Raw genomic sequence first — 15,262 nt, 5'->3', positions numbered from 1 at the left:
CCCTTTCCAGATTCCCTCTGCATCCTGGGGGTGATTCCCAGCCCTTTCCAGATTCCCTCTGCATCCTAGGGGCAATTCCCAGCCTTTTGCAGATTCCCTCTGCATCCTGGGGGCGATTTCCAGCCCTTTGCAGATTCCCTCTCCATCCTGGGGACAGGTCAGGGCTTGAGCCAGCACGGGGAAGTGCTGCCTGGTCAGCAATTGAGAATTCCCTGTGCCCCTGACCCTCCTCCCACAGCTCCCAGGCACAGTTCAGTGCCCTGTGGAGCCTCCCGGGGCTCAGCAGTCCTATAAATCCTTGGCACAGCTTTTCCCCCTGTCAGGAGCTATCTGTTTCCATGGCAAAGAATAGCTGTATTTATGGTCACTCACCATCCAGGGGGATGTGAATTTATATCCTGCAGAATCGCCTCTCCGTGCTGAATTGTAACTGAGCCTCCAACGAGGAACAATTGTAGGGATTCAAATCCCTGTTGGACAGTTTTCCTTGCTTTTTAAAGCCCATCTCTTTTCCCAGATGTTATCAGGCTTCGATGTGGAGTAGCCCCGGGGCTTTTGCCATACCTGGCCCGGGGGCTGGCACATACCTGGAGCCATCCCAGTGGGATGAAGCCCCTGTGTGTGGAGGGTCCCTGTTGGAAAGAGCTCATGGCTCCCCTAAATGCCCCCAGCTGCTGATCCCCTCCCTAGGGAAGCTCCAGCCCCCTTTAACAGGATCTGGGCGGGTCTGTCAGCTGTGGTGGCTCCAAAATCCCGATCCTGGCAAGGACACCTGGGTTTGGCTGTTTCTGGCCGTGGACAACCTGCTCCAGCCCCACTGATGGGAAGGGGAAGGTCCCAGCTCTCTGGGACCCCAGTTCATGGAAACATAAATGACTTCGGGATGGACCAAGAGAAGGGATCAGATTTTAGGATCTCACCTGTGGGAGATGATTCTGGATTTGGCTCCACACCCCTCAGACACGGCCAGGGCTGGAGCACAGGCTGGGCTGGGAGAGCTTTGCTTGCACAGAACGAGCTTTATGAAGGTTTTTTAATTCCACTGCAGGAGACAGATCAAATTACATGAGAGGAGCAGATCCGTGGCTGAAAAGGTCTCTTATTCCCCAAATTACTTTTCCCAGTTCACTGGAAAGGAAGCGGAAGGAGCCACTTGAAACATCCCAAAGGATGATTTACTTGCCTGGGCAGAGTCCAGTAGCAGAAAAATCACTTTTATATTTTGTGAGAGGAGCTATAAATGATGGTTTAACAAAATATATAATAATACATAAGAATAAGTAATAATATTAAGCATCAATTTATTATTAAGCATAAATAATGATAATGAATAGTAAACAAAAATAAAAATTAATATATAATAATATAAGCGGAAGGAACCACTTGAATCATCCCAAAGGATGATTTGCCTGCTGTGCAGTCCAGGAGGAGAAAAATCCCCTTTATATTTTGTTCTAAAGCATAAATGATGGTTTAATAAAATATATAATAATAAGCAATCATTTATTAATAATAATAATAAAAAGTGGATTATAATTATCAATAAATAATTATTATAATATCTGATGAATATATAAATTTATATAATTTAAAAAATAAAAATATTAATATAAATAAAATGAAAATTAAATTAAAACCTAAAATAAAACAAACCTATGTGTATATATAGTATTATATATAATATATAATGATATATAATGTAATAATAATAGATAACAATAAATATAGATAATAAATAATAATTAAAAATAAATAACAATGTAAATTATGGTTACTAATGATAGGAGATGGTTTTAGGAGGATGCGAAGGTGGAAGAGGAATTCCACACTCTGGGAGTGAAACCCCCTGGTTCCCAGGTGGGTGATCCCTGCCCTGCTTCCCAGCTGCCACTGGTGTCCGTTCTCCCCTGCAGGTCCACGGCTGTGGGGACAAGGCCAAGGCCCACGCACGGCAGCGGATCAGCCGGGAAGGGGTCCTGTATCCCGGGAGTGGCTCCAAGGACAAATCCCTGGACCCAGCCAAGCGAGCCCACCTCCAGCGGCGCCTGGACAAGAAGCTCAGCGAGCTGACGAGCCAGAGGAAGGGCAGAAAGAAAGACAAGGAGAAATGAGGGACCTGAATCCCACTTTTTTAACCTCAGAGCTGCCGCTCAGCCTTCCCAGGCCGGAGCTGCTGAGCCCTGGGGGGAGTGGGGGGCTCGATTTTGGGGGGAACACAGCCTGGAGCCAGGGGCTGGGGAAGGATCTGGGGAGGGAGAGGTGCTGTATTGTCCTGGTTATCCGTATGGACACAGTGATGGATGTTCACAGAGGCTGGAGCTCACTGGTACAACAGGCATTAAACACCCAAAGCAATGAGCTGTCACTGTCACGTTGACTGATCCCTGTGGCAGCAAAAGATGAATGTCTGGGAGCAGGAACGTGGGAGGCACTGGAAACCCCGGGTGACCCTCTGCTCCGGGGAGGGTGACTAAGGAAATGGATGCCAGCCCAGCAATCCTCCAGGAGTGACCTGGTGTGTCACTCGTGACAGCCCAAACCCCCTGGGGCTGCCCCATCCCCTCACACCCGGGAGAGGGGCTTGGCAGGGGGCTCAGCCCTGCTCCGGGCTTGCATTGGGATGGGCATGGGGAGCTCCTGGGACACCAAGATCCACTGGGAACCCCACGGCAGCGAAGGCAGGAGGGAGCCTTGTGTCCCTCCCAGACCTTTTCCCAATCCTGTACCCCCAAACTAATCCATCTCTCACGTTGCTTCCTGCCAGTTGATCCCCATTTCCAAAGCCTCTCTCCATCCACACACAGCCCCTGCCCTATCCCCTCTCCTTGCTGGCTCCAGTCCCACCCACAGGGTCCATCCATCCCCCCAAAAAATAGCTCCAGCAGCATTTTTTTGCCCTCAGGATGAAGGAAAAGGTGCTGAGGTGCCTTGAAAGAGGAACGTCCAGAGAGGGGCACAATAAACAGCCCCAAACCACATGTTCCCCATCATTTTGGGACTGAACATCACCGATGTTGCCCGGGGTGATTCCAGAACCTGTGGAAGTCACTCACCTCATCCCGAGCAAGGCTCAGCACTTGGCAGGAGCTGCAGGACAGCCAAGGACCTCTGTGTCTGTCTCTTCCCAAATGCTGGCTGCAGTAGCTAATAAGAAAATTTTCTCCCAAACCTCGGGGCCTGTGAGTACTGGCTGTGAACAACTTCCCAAAAAACCTTCCTCAATCCTTCAGAAAACCTCATCCTTCCAGCCCCTCCATCCTTGGCTCGTGCCTCGGTGCCTGGGGCCGGCCATGTGTCAGCCACGGAGCGATGGCACCAACTCACCTGGCAGCAGATGGGACAGGGGAGCTCCTGGAGGGGAGGGTGGGGAGGAGGAGGAGATGGAGCATGGGAAAGGGAAATCTGAGCAAAGACGGGCATGTACGGGAAAGGAGCCAGAGCAGAGGGGCATGATGGAACAGGGACATCACAGCCGTGTCCCAAAGCAAAGGTCAGGCAAGACAGACGAGAAGGAAAAAGTGTCACCAGCTCATGGGATAACTCACCTCGGAGTCACCTTTAATCAGGGGAAAATGGATAAATGGCTCATTCCCACTTTTTTCCCCAGGCAGCCACATCCCAGTGTGTGCTTGCCTCGCGGTGCTGCTTTCCTGGCACACGGCCCCCAGCTTTCCCAGCCTGGCTCCCCACCAGCATCCTGCAGGCAGGGAAAAGCCGAGGCTCCAGGCAAGGGGGGATGCGGCCCCAGGGCATCCCCTGCCACGAGGGGCTCCAGTGGAGCCCTCTGCCTGTCACCTTTGAGCCCGAGAGCTTGGAATCCAAGTCCAGCCCCCTCCTTGCAGCCAGCGGAGATGGGCAGGGATTTACTGTGTGGGAAAACAGATGGAAGGAGAAGCCATATGTAATAACAATTGCTTTTTCTGCTCTTATTGCTCCCTTTCTCCATTCTCGCTGGAAACGTTCCGTCCCCAGCACGACACACTGAAATCCCTCTTAAGAATCCCCCCAGGATCACCACTTGCACCGAGAGGAGCCACGCCGTGCTGGCATTTATCACCCCCCTCTCCGCTGCAGCCTTAGAGTCCGTGTTTGAGGATTCCACTGATTTGAGGCTGCTGGGATGCTCAGCCCAGCCGTCTGGGGAGGTCCTGGCTGGTTTTGGTCCTTCTGGGCTCCTTGCCAGCGGGTCTGTCCATCAGTCCCCATGCATGGGGGACCCAGGAGGGCAGAGATGAAGCCACAGAGTCGCTCCATCCATCCTCGGGGTGTTTTAGGCAGGAGCTGCCCCTCTGAGGCACCGGCAGCTTGGCCTTTGGGGTGGCACAGAGTCCTGCTCGGCCCCTGCCTGGCGGCTCCGGTGCCCGGCAGAGCCGGCGTCGGGGTGCAGCCCCTCCCAGGAGCCCCCCTAATTCCTGCGGAGTGGGTGCCACATGGACACAGGCTTCCTCAGCGTGGCCAGCATCTGGTTCCAGTGCGTGGTGCCCATCCCACTGGCGGTGGGGCCGATGAGCACGTGGCCCGTGTTGTCACTGCGTCCGTCCTCGCCGCTCTCGGCCACCGTCACGCGCAGGGACAGCTCCTGGGGGGCACAGGGGTGTCACCACACACCGGCCCCCAACCCGGACACGTATCCCTGCGCTCTTCCCAAGTGTGCACACACACACACACACACATAGTGCCAGACCGTCCGTACTCCCTCCACCCCATAAATTCACCCCCAAAACAGCTGGACCCCACATATGGCCCTCTGTGCTCCCACCCTCTTCAAACCCACTCCCTGCACTTGAAACCTCCCCCAAATCCCCCCATACCACTGTATATACACACCCTCTTATACCCCCATACTTACACATCCTCCTATTTTTCCCACATCCCCTAAATCCAGATATGCCCCTGTCCACATACACAACCACCCCCCATACATATGCACACCTTATATCCCAGCCCACACATCTACATCCCCCTACAAGAGTCCTCCACACACATCCCCCTCACCAGACACTTCCACACATCCACATCCCCTCCAAACAGCCCCCCACCAATCCCCCAAAAGTCACCCACACCCACATCCCCCCCATGTCTGCTCCATGCCCTGGTCCACTAATACACTGCCAAACCATCCCTTCACACCCATGGCTCCCACAGCTCCCAGGATCCCCCCAGAACCCCTCATCCTCCTGGAACTCCCCACTGAAGGATTTGGGGAGCTCGAGGAGGGGTGGGATGTGCCCCCTCCACCCCCCCGAGCTGGGCCAGACCTGGAGCACGATGGCTGGCACGGAGAAGATCATGGCCTCGTTGAACACGGGGTTGGTGTCCCCCCTCTTCACCGCCGTCTTCTTCTTGCTGATCTTCCTCCCGTCCTGCAGCAGGTACACCTTGACGAAGGGATCTGCTCGAGAGGTGGGGGAGAGACCCCATGGTCAGTCACACATGTCCCCAGGGACGTGGAGAAGGGGGCAGAGTCCCCTCCCTGGTGGCCCTTCCTCAGCGGGAGCCGCTCCAGTAAAGATCTGTGTGGTCAGTGGCACAAACCAGGGCAAACCCCCTCCCACAAGCCCCCCATGCCCACTCACCTGCGGTCACCTTGCCGTTGGTCCACACGAGGTTCTTGGCTTTGACCACCACCACTGTGAGCCGCTCGGCCGTGGGCAGGTAGCTCAGGGAGAGCAGGATCTCCCCCACCGTGTCCACAGGCTGCGGGACACAACGCCCCGTCACCCACCGACCCCTGGGACACGCCCCTCCCCCCGAGACCCGAGGTGGGAAACGGGGCACCCCCCCAGCCCCGCTCACCTTGCTCAAGTCCTGCAGGTAGAGCCAGGCGTTGAAGGGGCGCGTGGCCAGGTCCAGGTCGGAGAGCTTGAGCTCGGCCACGCCGGTGCTGACGCTCCTCTCGTCCTCGTCGATGCCAAAGACGGAGAAGCGCAGGCTGTTCTCCTCCAGCGCCGCCGGGTCCAGCGGGATGGAGAAGCGCTCGTCAAAGGCCACGGCGTAGGCACTCCTCTGGATCTGCCACGGGAAGGGGAGGTTGCCCTGGCACCCCTCGGGTTTAGGGGCCATGCCCAGGACCCACCTTGTTTCTCCTCACGGGAGCTGCAAGGAGCGCGTGGCCTCGGGGGGTGAGGGCATCCCTGGGAACAACTAAGTCACGGAGGGCATCCCCAGCCTGACGGAGCTGGGGGGTCCCAGCCTCCATGGGGATGAGTTATTTCCCACCCCACCCAAGCAGCCACTCAGCAATCGGGGCAAAAATCAGGGCCGTGACCTGCCCCCAGCGCCTGTTAATTCTTTTAATTAAAAAAATCGAGGTTGGTCGGGTGCTCTCAGATCCATCCCGGCGCCCTGAGAGCTTGGATGTGCATCCGGCTTGGCAACATCTGGCTCCAGGATTTTGCTGAGGGGCTGTAACCCCCAGCTCCACTCCGAGATGGAGCTGAACCAATTCCTGAATGTGCCCAACGGGAATGGTGCTGGTCGGCTGACACTGTTCCTGTGCCACATCATTCCCTGGAAGCAGAGGCAGCAGCAGCAGCTCAACACCCATCCTGAAGGTGTTGCTCCCAAAGTTGGTATTTCAAACCCCTCCATAAGCACCGCCAAAAGCTCCGACTGGGCCTTCATCTGTGGCCTGGGGGCAGCTGAGGACAGAGTGCTGGTGAATTATAAATAATGATGCTAAATAATAAATACCTCTGGAGCAAAAACGAAGAGCCTGAGATTTGGACGGAAAAATGGTCTAAAAGGGCACTGTGGAAATATTTTGGAGGCAGCAGAGGGTTTGTGTGCATGGAGCGGCACCTCATCCCCCACAGAGGGGTTTCTTGGTGGGATGAAGATTCCAAATAAATATCCTGATTGAATCAAACCGGCTGACCCTGAGCTCTCCAAAAAGCAGCTGCTGAAGGAAAACTGAGGCTCCTGCTTTCTGAGACCAGCTTTTGGGGCACTTAAAAAGAGAAGTTTTGCCCCAAATCCACCCCCAGTTGTGGACCTGACATTGCACCCACATGGATCTTTCTGCATGGAGAGGGAAAAGCTCTGGGAAGGAGAGGGATTGCAGGGCCTCGGGGGACTCAGGGGGCTGTGGGTACTCGGGGGGCTGTGGGACCATGGCAAGACACCAAGAGCACCTGCCCAAACTGCCACTGCCCCCCAGGTTCCACCCCAGGCCACTTCTTCCACCTCCCACAGCATCCCCGGCACTTGGAGCAGGGCAATTCAAGCAGGAAAACCTGCCACCAGGCACGCTCGGAGATGACAAAGTCAGCCCAAATCCCAGCCAAAGGGGAGACACCTCTGCCTCTGCCAAGTCTCTGATGTGCAAATCCACTCTGGGGCACCCCCCAAAATCCTGTGCCAACTGCATCCAGTCCTGATGCACCGGGAGCTTCCCGCTCCCAAACCCCCGTCACTGCCCTGGGAAGCTGAGATCCTCAAAATCCCACGCCAACTATGTCCAGCCCTGGCACGCCTGAAGTCTCCTAATCCCAAACCTCAAACTCCCCACTTCCCTGGGAAGCTGAGACCCCCAAAATCCCATGTCAACTGCACCCAGCCCTGATGTGTCTGGAGCTCCCTGCTCCCAAACCCCCACCACTGCCTTGGGGACTGTGTCCAAGGGATGCTGCCAGCCAAAATCCCAGGCTCCGCGATCCATGCTGAGGTTCCGCAGGGGACCTGGAGGGACTCACCCGGGAGATGCCGACGATCTGCTCGGCCGGGAGGAGGCTGATCCGCATGAAGCAGGACTCGAACCGCGCGTCCTCCTTCTCCAGCAGGTCCTTGCCCTGCAGCAGCGTCACGTGCAGGGCGGCCGCCTTCCCGTCGTACTCCATGGACACCTCCACCTGCCCCACCGTGAAATCCTGCCCAAAGTTGTTCCCGATGGACGAGATGGAGTTGAGGGAGTCGGCCGAGATGGATTTCTTCAGGGGGCCGTAGTGGGCCAGGCCCAGGTCTCTGCCCATCAGCTCCAGGCTGCCCAGCTCCTGGATGCTCTCCAAGGTGTCCTCTGCCCTCAGGCTGCTCCTGCGGCTGGCAGTGCTCTGACCCGGCGTCCGATGCGAGCCCGGGGCCAGCCCTCGCTGCCAGGGAAAGGAAACCAGGCGATGCCATCCCGTCCCTCCAGCTGGGCTTCTCCGGCGCCTCTTTGGATGCCTCCCGGCCCCTGCCTGGCCTCAAGCTGCTGCGGCAGCGAGCCCAGTGCCTCCCGCAGCTCCCAGCTCCACCGATCCCCCCATACGCTCCACCAGCACCGGGTCGCTGCCCGTGGCCGTTCCCGCTGGGAGCCGGGAGATATTTTCACCCTTCCAGCATCCCACACGTTGCAAAGGGAAGGAGACCAACCCGACTTTCCCCCCTTTTACCTTGTGCCTGACGTCCGGATACGCGGCTCCGTACTTCTGCTCCAGGTACCGGTAGTCATAGTTCGGGAAGGGGGAAGGGGCCGGGTAGCTGCCGGAGCGCCAGAGCTTCCAGAGGTTGATGGCTGCGATTCCCAGCAGTGCCAAGGCGCCGGCGGCGTAGAGCCCGATCTCCCACCGCGGCGGGCTGGAGGCCACTGGAGGGGAAAAGGGGCTCCATGAGCTTGTCAGGACCCCCGGGCTGAGCCTTCAGCCCCAGCCGCTTCCGCGCCAGGAACTCGGCTCCAAGCTCCGAGGACGGGATGGGCCAAGGGGGGACAAACCACAGCTCCCACCCGGGTCAGGCAGCGGCTTTGCCAGCCAAAAAAATGACAGTCCCGGCTTGGCTTTCTCGGGAGGTGACGCGCTCCTGCTTCCCAGCCCCGCTTCCCAGCGAGTGGCTGCATCACTCCCGGGGTGCCGGGGGTCCCTTCGCCAGCTGTGGCTCCGTCCCACCGACAGATGTGCCCCGTGTGCATCTGCATCGCCCTCGCTGCTGCCTGGGTCCCCACGGGCTGGGGATGCCAGGGAAATCCAGAAATAGGGAAAACCCAAACCCAAAAGCTGCTGGAAACGGGGGCAGAGCCCCCCGGGTGCTGCTGGAGCGAGCGGGGAGGGAGCGCCGGGCTCGGCAGCGATGCTCCAGCGAGCGGTTCCTGCTGCATTGCACCAGCCTCCATCACTCCCGCGCGGAACCGACACCGACCGCTCCGGGGAGCACAAAAACAGCGGGAAAACAAAGCATTTCTCATCCCAGAGCGCTGCCGAGGAGCCCTCCGGCATCACAGCGCGGCGCTCCCTCCTTCGGAGCCGGAAAAAGCCCAAAGCCAGGCTGAACTCCCACATCGCATCCGAGCACAGGCACAACCTGCTGCTCCCCCCAGCCCTCCTCCGGCAGGAACAGAGAAAGGATGAGCAGAAGGAACTGACTATCTGCATCCAAAGCACCTAATCCGGATCCTGGGAGTAGCCCAGAGGGATCTCGGGGGATAAACCTCGGGGTAGGAGCCAGGCCCTGCTTCCTCCACCTCTCCCCAAACCCCATAAGGACTCTGATTTATCCCTGCATCCCAGCTAAGGATGCTGGGGGAAGAAGTCAGAGGTTTCCTGTGCCAGAGTTCTCAGGCTCCTGCTACGACAGAGGGGCAAAACTGGGAATAAAAATAAAATTGGCAGAATAATCCTTTACTGGCACCTACTTCTGAATAACTCCAGGTACAAAAATCCCAGCTGAACTGCAACCTGCTTCCTCCTCATTCCTGCCCCTTTCTGAGGGCTGAGCAATAACACTGGAAAACTTGGGGGTTTTAAGGCTTTTACCCTTGTTTTAGGAAACTAAACCCCATATCTTGGAGGCTTTAAGGGTTTTACCCATGTTTTAGTAAACAAAATCCCACAGGCATGTGGAGCAGAGGGTTCTCTCGGTGGGAAGCAGCGAGGACCAGCCATCCCCCCCAAAAAGACCTCGGTGTGAGCCCGGCCAGCTCTGCCCCAAACCCTGCCCGGGCTCTCTCGGGAGGACTCACCGCTGAAGCGGGATCTGCTGACGTGCCCGGTGTCCATGGCAAACACTCCCTGCGAGCGGGACAGCCTGGAATGCGCGAGACACAGCGTCAGGATGAAGGCAAATCATTCAAAAATCGAACGCTTTGTGATTTTCCTGCAGTGAATGTTCCATCACTGCTCCCCCTCCGCTGCTCCCGGCCTTGGCTCCTCTTCCAGGCGCTGAGCAAACACGCTGAAGCCTCTCAGCCAGCGGCAGGAGCTGGAGGAGGGATGGAAACCACTCGGGAAGAGGCAGAGCCGCTTGATTTACCTCGGGAGTGTTTAATGGGTGACATTCCCGACCGCTCTGTGTGTGGATGTCCCCTCTCCAGCAGCCCTTAAAGCCCTTTGCTGCTTTTCCAGCTTAAATCTTCCTCCGCCTCCTGCAGTTTGCCAGACTCTCCTGAGGCTCTGCCCTGGCCCCAGGTGAGGGGGGCAGTTCCACTCCCCAGTTTTGGGGTTGCTGCAGGTGATGCCATTCCCCAGGAATCAGCTCCTGCAGTGGGAAAGCTCTGCCACCTTCCCCCCATGAAGGGGTTTTCCCAGTCGAGTCATACGAGAGATCCATCCTAATGCAAGGAAGCTGCTCCTCCAGGCAGATCCCAGTGAAGGCACCACGGATGCCGAAGGGGATTTATCCAAGACAGCTATTTCCTGCTATACAAAGGGGGTTTGAGATCCCCAAAAACACCCAGCAAGCAAATCTAACAGGAACTGAGCCAGAACGCTCCCTGGCATCCAAGCCAGGAGATCACAGCCCATGGGATGCTGACATGATCCCACAGACCCCACAGGGACACAACCTCAGCACTGCACCTAAACCTTCTTCCCATCCCCCTCAGAGCCCCCCAGCCCCTCTCCAGAATTTCCACAGCTCCAAGCCTACTCATGGCACGGGAGAAGGAGCTGGGTTGGCCTCAGGCAGATGATCCCGCAATATTTGGGTCTCACTTTCCAGCTCCTCTTGGGTGCTCACAGCTTCAAGCACCCTAACCCTAACCTTCCCCAAAACCATCCAGGCTTGGATTTTAACAGGCAAAGGTGGGACTAGCAGCGTGTTATAGAGGAAAATATGAGCTGTGCTGGCCTGGCCTGGCTAGGGACCCTCTGCAGGGAAACGCGGCCCATTGTTGGGCTTACAGGAGGAGGGGGGGTCCTAAATGCAACCCAAAGGGACAGCGAGGCTGGGGTGGGGCTGGGAGACACCCAGCTCCTCCCCAGCCTCCTCCCACCGGCACAAACCTCCCCAGGCAATCGATAAAACAGGAATAACCCAGCTGAGAACGTGCTGAACTCGTGTCACACGTGGGCTGAGCTCAGCTCAAGGGATGCTCTGCTGTTTGGTCCTGAAAACGGACATCTAAACAGAGCAACACGATGGAGATTTGCCCTGAAAAGCTCCCATGCCCAAGCAAGGGGCTTTCCTCCTTTCCACGTTTCCCAATGCTTGGTTTTTTTAATATGAAAATAGCAAAGTTTTCACGACCGACTCTTCCTGCAGGAGGACAAACCTCCTCCATCTCTTTCCATTTTCTCTTGGATATTAAAAAGAATTTCTGATTTTCCTTTTCTTTCAGAGCTTCTCCCCCCAAACCCTCCTTCTCTAAGCAGCAAGTTAAGCAGATTTCCGAGGCATCACCTGGAAAGAGACTGCGGTGCTCAGCACTAGGACGAAATCCAGAGGTATTTTCCTATTAGGAAAACAGCATCAGCCTCTCCTGAGCGAGAAAACGGAGGTGGAGGCGCTCGGGGAAGGATTCATGGCTTTTTTTGTAAACTAAGCTCTTCCCTGGAGCATTTCACTGAGCTGCTCTGACATCCCCCTGACCTGCTGCTCAAAATCCTGGGAAATCAAACCTGAGGGATTTGGAAGGAACTGGCACCATTCTCCCACTGCCGGCAGCTCAGGGATAGGTGGATTTCTTACCCACAGACCTCAGGATCAGGGTGCAGAGCCCTGGTTTGGGGTGCAGAGTCCCAGCACAGGGTGCAGAGCCCTGGTTTGGGGTGCAGAGCCCCCAAACAGGGTGCAGAGCCCCCTCCATCCATCCTAACACCCCAATACTCAGGGCCAGGGCAGCTTTGTTTTCCTTGGGAGCTGCTGCAGACCTTGGGTTCCTTTTCCTGCTTGGAGGGGCAATAAAACAGCTCGATGAGGAGGGAGAAACAGCATCAAAGCCGTGTGTCCCCCCTGGAAAGGGGTACCCCCCAACCTTCGGGACTTGTCACCTGGCTGCTGTTTTGGCACCACCACCAGCTGAGGCTGCAGGCACAGAAACCAAATTGCTGGTCCCAGAGCACCGGGACCAAGCCGGGTACGACCCCTCCCCGAGCACGCTGCAGTCCCCAAATGTCCCAGTCCAGGTTCCAGCCATCTCCCTGCTCATCCATCCCTCCCTGCCCTGCCGGGTGTGCTGAGCCCGGGCTAAACTCGGCTCGCTGGTGCCACTGGTCCTGCGGCTGTGCCCACCCGGGCGGGGCTCTGCCAGCCCCTTCCATCCCCCTCCTGCCCTGCCTGGCCTCCATCCGCAGGGCACAGAAGTGGGATGGAGTTCGCTCTTGGCACAGATAAAGACGCATCCCAAACTTGCCAAAACACAAGGATTTGGGCTCTGCGCTCACTCACAGCCCTCCCCGGTCCCTCGCAGGGGACCTATCCCACCCCCATGGGCACCCAAACCGGCGGCCTCTACCCCTGCACCCCCCGGTTCCTCCCGCCGCGTTTTACCTGGACAGGTACAAATCCTCGGGGATCTGCGGGGAGCGCGGGGATCCCCGGGGTGTCCGCTCCCACGGCGGGGGGAACGCGGCGACCGCCGGGGTCCGCCCGGCCGGCGGTGGGGACCGGGCAGAGCCCCCTCCGCTGCCCGGGGGTCCCTGAGCTCAGTCCCGGGATCCAAGGAGCTTCCTCCCTCCCGGGATGCTTCCCGACGGTGAATACCGGGCAGAGCCCCCCTCTCTGCTGCCTGGGGGTCCCTGTGGATTGGGAGCTCAGCCTCAGGATCTCCGCCCCCCCCCCCCCAATCCGGGATGCTTCCCGGCCGTGCGAGACCGGGAGCGGCTCCGCTCCCTCGCCCAGCCCAGCCCGGGGCGGAGCCGGGCGGCACTGCCCGCTCATCCGTGCCATGAGCTGGGCGGTCTCTGCGCTCGCCAGACCCTCCCCGGGGTTTGGCTTAACCCAGCCCAAACCCCCCCACCCCGGGCAGAGCAGAGCGGGGGAGAGGCGACCTCCCGGGGCGGAGGGAGATTCTCTGCCCTGCCCAGGGGCGAGGGGTCTGGGCACCCCGGGGAGGGGATGCAGGGGTCTCTCACTCTCGATTTGCCTCCCAGGCTGGCAGCTTTCCTTAGGAAGTTGTCATAAAAAACCCAAAAATCCCACCCCACAAACCCACCCCAAATCCCAGCCAGGAGCGTGGAGGGACAATGCCAGCGCCCTCATCCCACACCAGAGACCCTCCACTGCTTGCAGGCAGCTCTGGGTACAGGGGGCTTCCCCAAATTCCACTTCCCACTGCCCAGGGACCCCCTTGCCCATCCCAGGGCACCTCTGCATCTCCAGCTCCTCCTCCTCGTGGATCCTGATGAGTGTTTCCATGGGGACCCACATCCCCTCCCACTGCCCCTCAAAGCCAGGGGGATCATCACCCCAGAGCCAAATCCTCAGGTCCCAAACAGCTTCCAGCTGGGTGTCCCTCCTGGCCCTGGGGACACCTAGGGCCATCCAGCAAGGTCTTGGCTCTGGATGTTCCTGAGAAAACCCATCAGATCCTCTCCCTCTGCAGCAAAAGGTGGAACCTTTCAGGATTTGGCCCAAAAAGCCCCTTGGGCAGTTTGGAGACCAAAGGCTGTGTGCCCACCACATCTGTGACACTGTGACCATCTGCCACACTGCTCCTACACACCATCCCAGGGGATCTTCCCTTTCCCTGCCTTCACACCCATGTTTTCAGCCACCTTACCTCAAATGCCAGGTGACTTCCAGAGCATTAAGGAGTCATTTCAGACAGCAGGAGAATCGTTTTGCTTGGAGAAAATGGAATAATTGCAATTTTGTGGGGAGAAAAGCCCACGCATCCTGAGCAAAGGTGGTCTCAGGGGCCACGGAGCAGCGTGACGTTCCAGAGGAGCTGTAATTCCCAGAACACCCCTGACAGTCAGCTGCAGGGCCAGCTCAACCCCCGCTGCAGCTCCCTGCTCCGGAGGGAGGGCAGCACTGGGAGAAGGTCCCACAATCTTCCCAGTGGGGAGTTCATTTTCAGGGAAAAAACAGAGCAAGTTTCAACTGTGCCAAAAACATCACCTGAGTGGGGGGAGCTGCCTCATCCTGCAGCCAAGGGTCCTTTCCATTGGGCTTCCTGGCCTTTCCTCTGAGTGTAGCTGGAAAAGAGCAGGCCATGGTCTTTTCAAAGTTCCCAAACTTCCTCTGCATCCCCAGGAATGGGACAGGGTGTCCCCTCCAGGGCACAGCCCAGGATTCAGCACCCTCCTGCAGGGCTCCAGCCTCAGGGCAAAGGTGACCCCCCAAGCTGTTCTGGACAGGACGGGGCTGGGATGAGGTTTGGAAATCTCCAAAGGCCCCACCTGGATTTATCCAGCCTCACACAGGCACCAACTCACTAAACACTCCTCCCTTTCGAAGCCAACACTTACCTTTGGTCAACATCATTACAAAGTCCGGGTGTAACCGCAGGTGGGACAGACCTGTTCCAGCTTCCTGACCCAGGAGAGTTGGATACATCTGTGTGTGGAAGCAGGAGCCTGCCCCCTCTGCCCTCTTCACAGGGATGGCCCTATTTTAGGCCACCCCAAACGTCATTCCCACGAGGCCTGCTGGCTTCCTTTCATCTCCTCCCCATGAGGCTGCTTTGAGCACTTCGAGGCGATCACAAAGGGATTCCTAAACCCAGGTGAGTTTGCAGTGATCGGAGCCCACCTTTTTCCCTGAAAACTTGGACATGTTCCTTACCTGGAGGCGCAGCATCCATCATCCATCCAGTGTACTGAGGGCGGGGACACAGCCTGAGCCCCCTCAGCCCCCCAGCTCCATGTGTGAGGTGACAAGAGGGGACCCAAGGGCACACGCTGTCCGAAGGAACACGCTGCACACAGGGCTTTATTACACAGGCAGCATCCAGACTACCCCTGGGAGCTGTCAGATGGATGCAGGCGAGTCAGTGTTTCCTGTATTAGGCAAAAAGCTCCAGGATATTTCGGGAACAGCAGGGATTCCTCACCAGGTGATGCCAGCACAGGCCCTCTGGTGGGAAGGGTGTGCAGTAACAGGTCCCCCTGGGTCACCTGACCGCCACCCC

The 15,262-nt window shown here is 57.5% G+C and overlaps 2 protein-coding genes across 4 annotated transcripts in view; one reads left to right on the top strand and one right to left on the bottom strand.

Moving 5' to 3' along the window:
* IGHMBP2 (immunoglobulin mu DNA binding protein 2) overlaps positions 1-2,358 on the top strand; it is a 26,442-nt gene extending 24,084 nt beyond the window's left edge. The window contains exon 15 of the mRNA XM_027696324.1: positions 1,914-2,358. Coding sequence (XP_027552125.1) covers positions 1,914-2,111 — 198 coding nt within the window. The 3' untranslated portion in view covers positions 2,112-2,358. The remainder of the gene's footprint in view (positions 1-1,913) is intronic.
* Positions 2,359-4,061: 1,703 nt separating this feature from the next.
* SYT12 (synaptotagmin 12) lies at positions 4,062-13,287 on the bottom strand. 3 transcript variants are annotated; one of them, XM_027696327.1, is made up of 8 exons: positions 12,679-13,287; positions 9,932-9,996; positions 8,370-8,563; positions 7,695-8,087; positions 5,797-6,012; positions 5,577-5,697; positions 5,259-5,392; positions 4,062-4,579 (listed from the first exon to the last, which is right to left on the bottom strand). In XM_027696327.1, the coding sequence occupies exons 2-8, from the start codon at positions 9,966-9,968 to the stop codon at positions 4,406-4,408; spliced, it is 1,269 nt and encodes a 422-aa protein (XP_027552128.1). In that variant the 5' UTR covers positions 9,969-9,996; positions 12,679-13,287; the 3' UTR covers positions 4,062-4,405. The 3 variants fall into 3 exon arrangements, with proteins under 3 accessions (XP_027552128.1, XP_027552126.1, XP_027552127.1); XM_027696325.1 differs by having other exon boundaries at positions 9,932-10,170; positions 12,679-13,286; XM_027696326.1 differs by lacking the exon at positions 12,679-13,287 and adding an exon at positions 11,590-12,582 and having other exon boundaries at positions 9,932-10,170.
* Between the last annotated feature and the right edge of the window lie 1,975 nt (positions 13,288-15,262).

Source organism: Neopelma chrysocephalum, unplaced genomic scaffold (assembly GCF_003984885.1).
Source record: "Neopelma chrysocephalum unplaced genomic scaffold, ASM398488v2 Primary Assembly neopelma1_106b, whole genome shotgun sequence".
Classification (NCBI taxonomy): domain Eukaryota; kingdom Metazoa; phylum Chordata; class Aves; order Passeriformes; family Pipridae; genus Neopelma; species Neopelma chrysocephalum.
The sequence above is the reverse complement of the archived record's forward strand: the minus strand, read 5'-3'. Positions and strand labels throughout refer to the sequence as shown.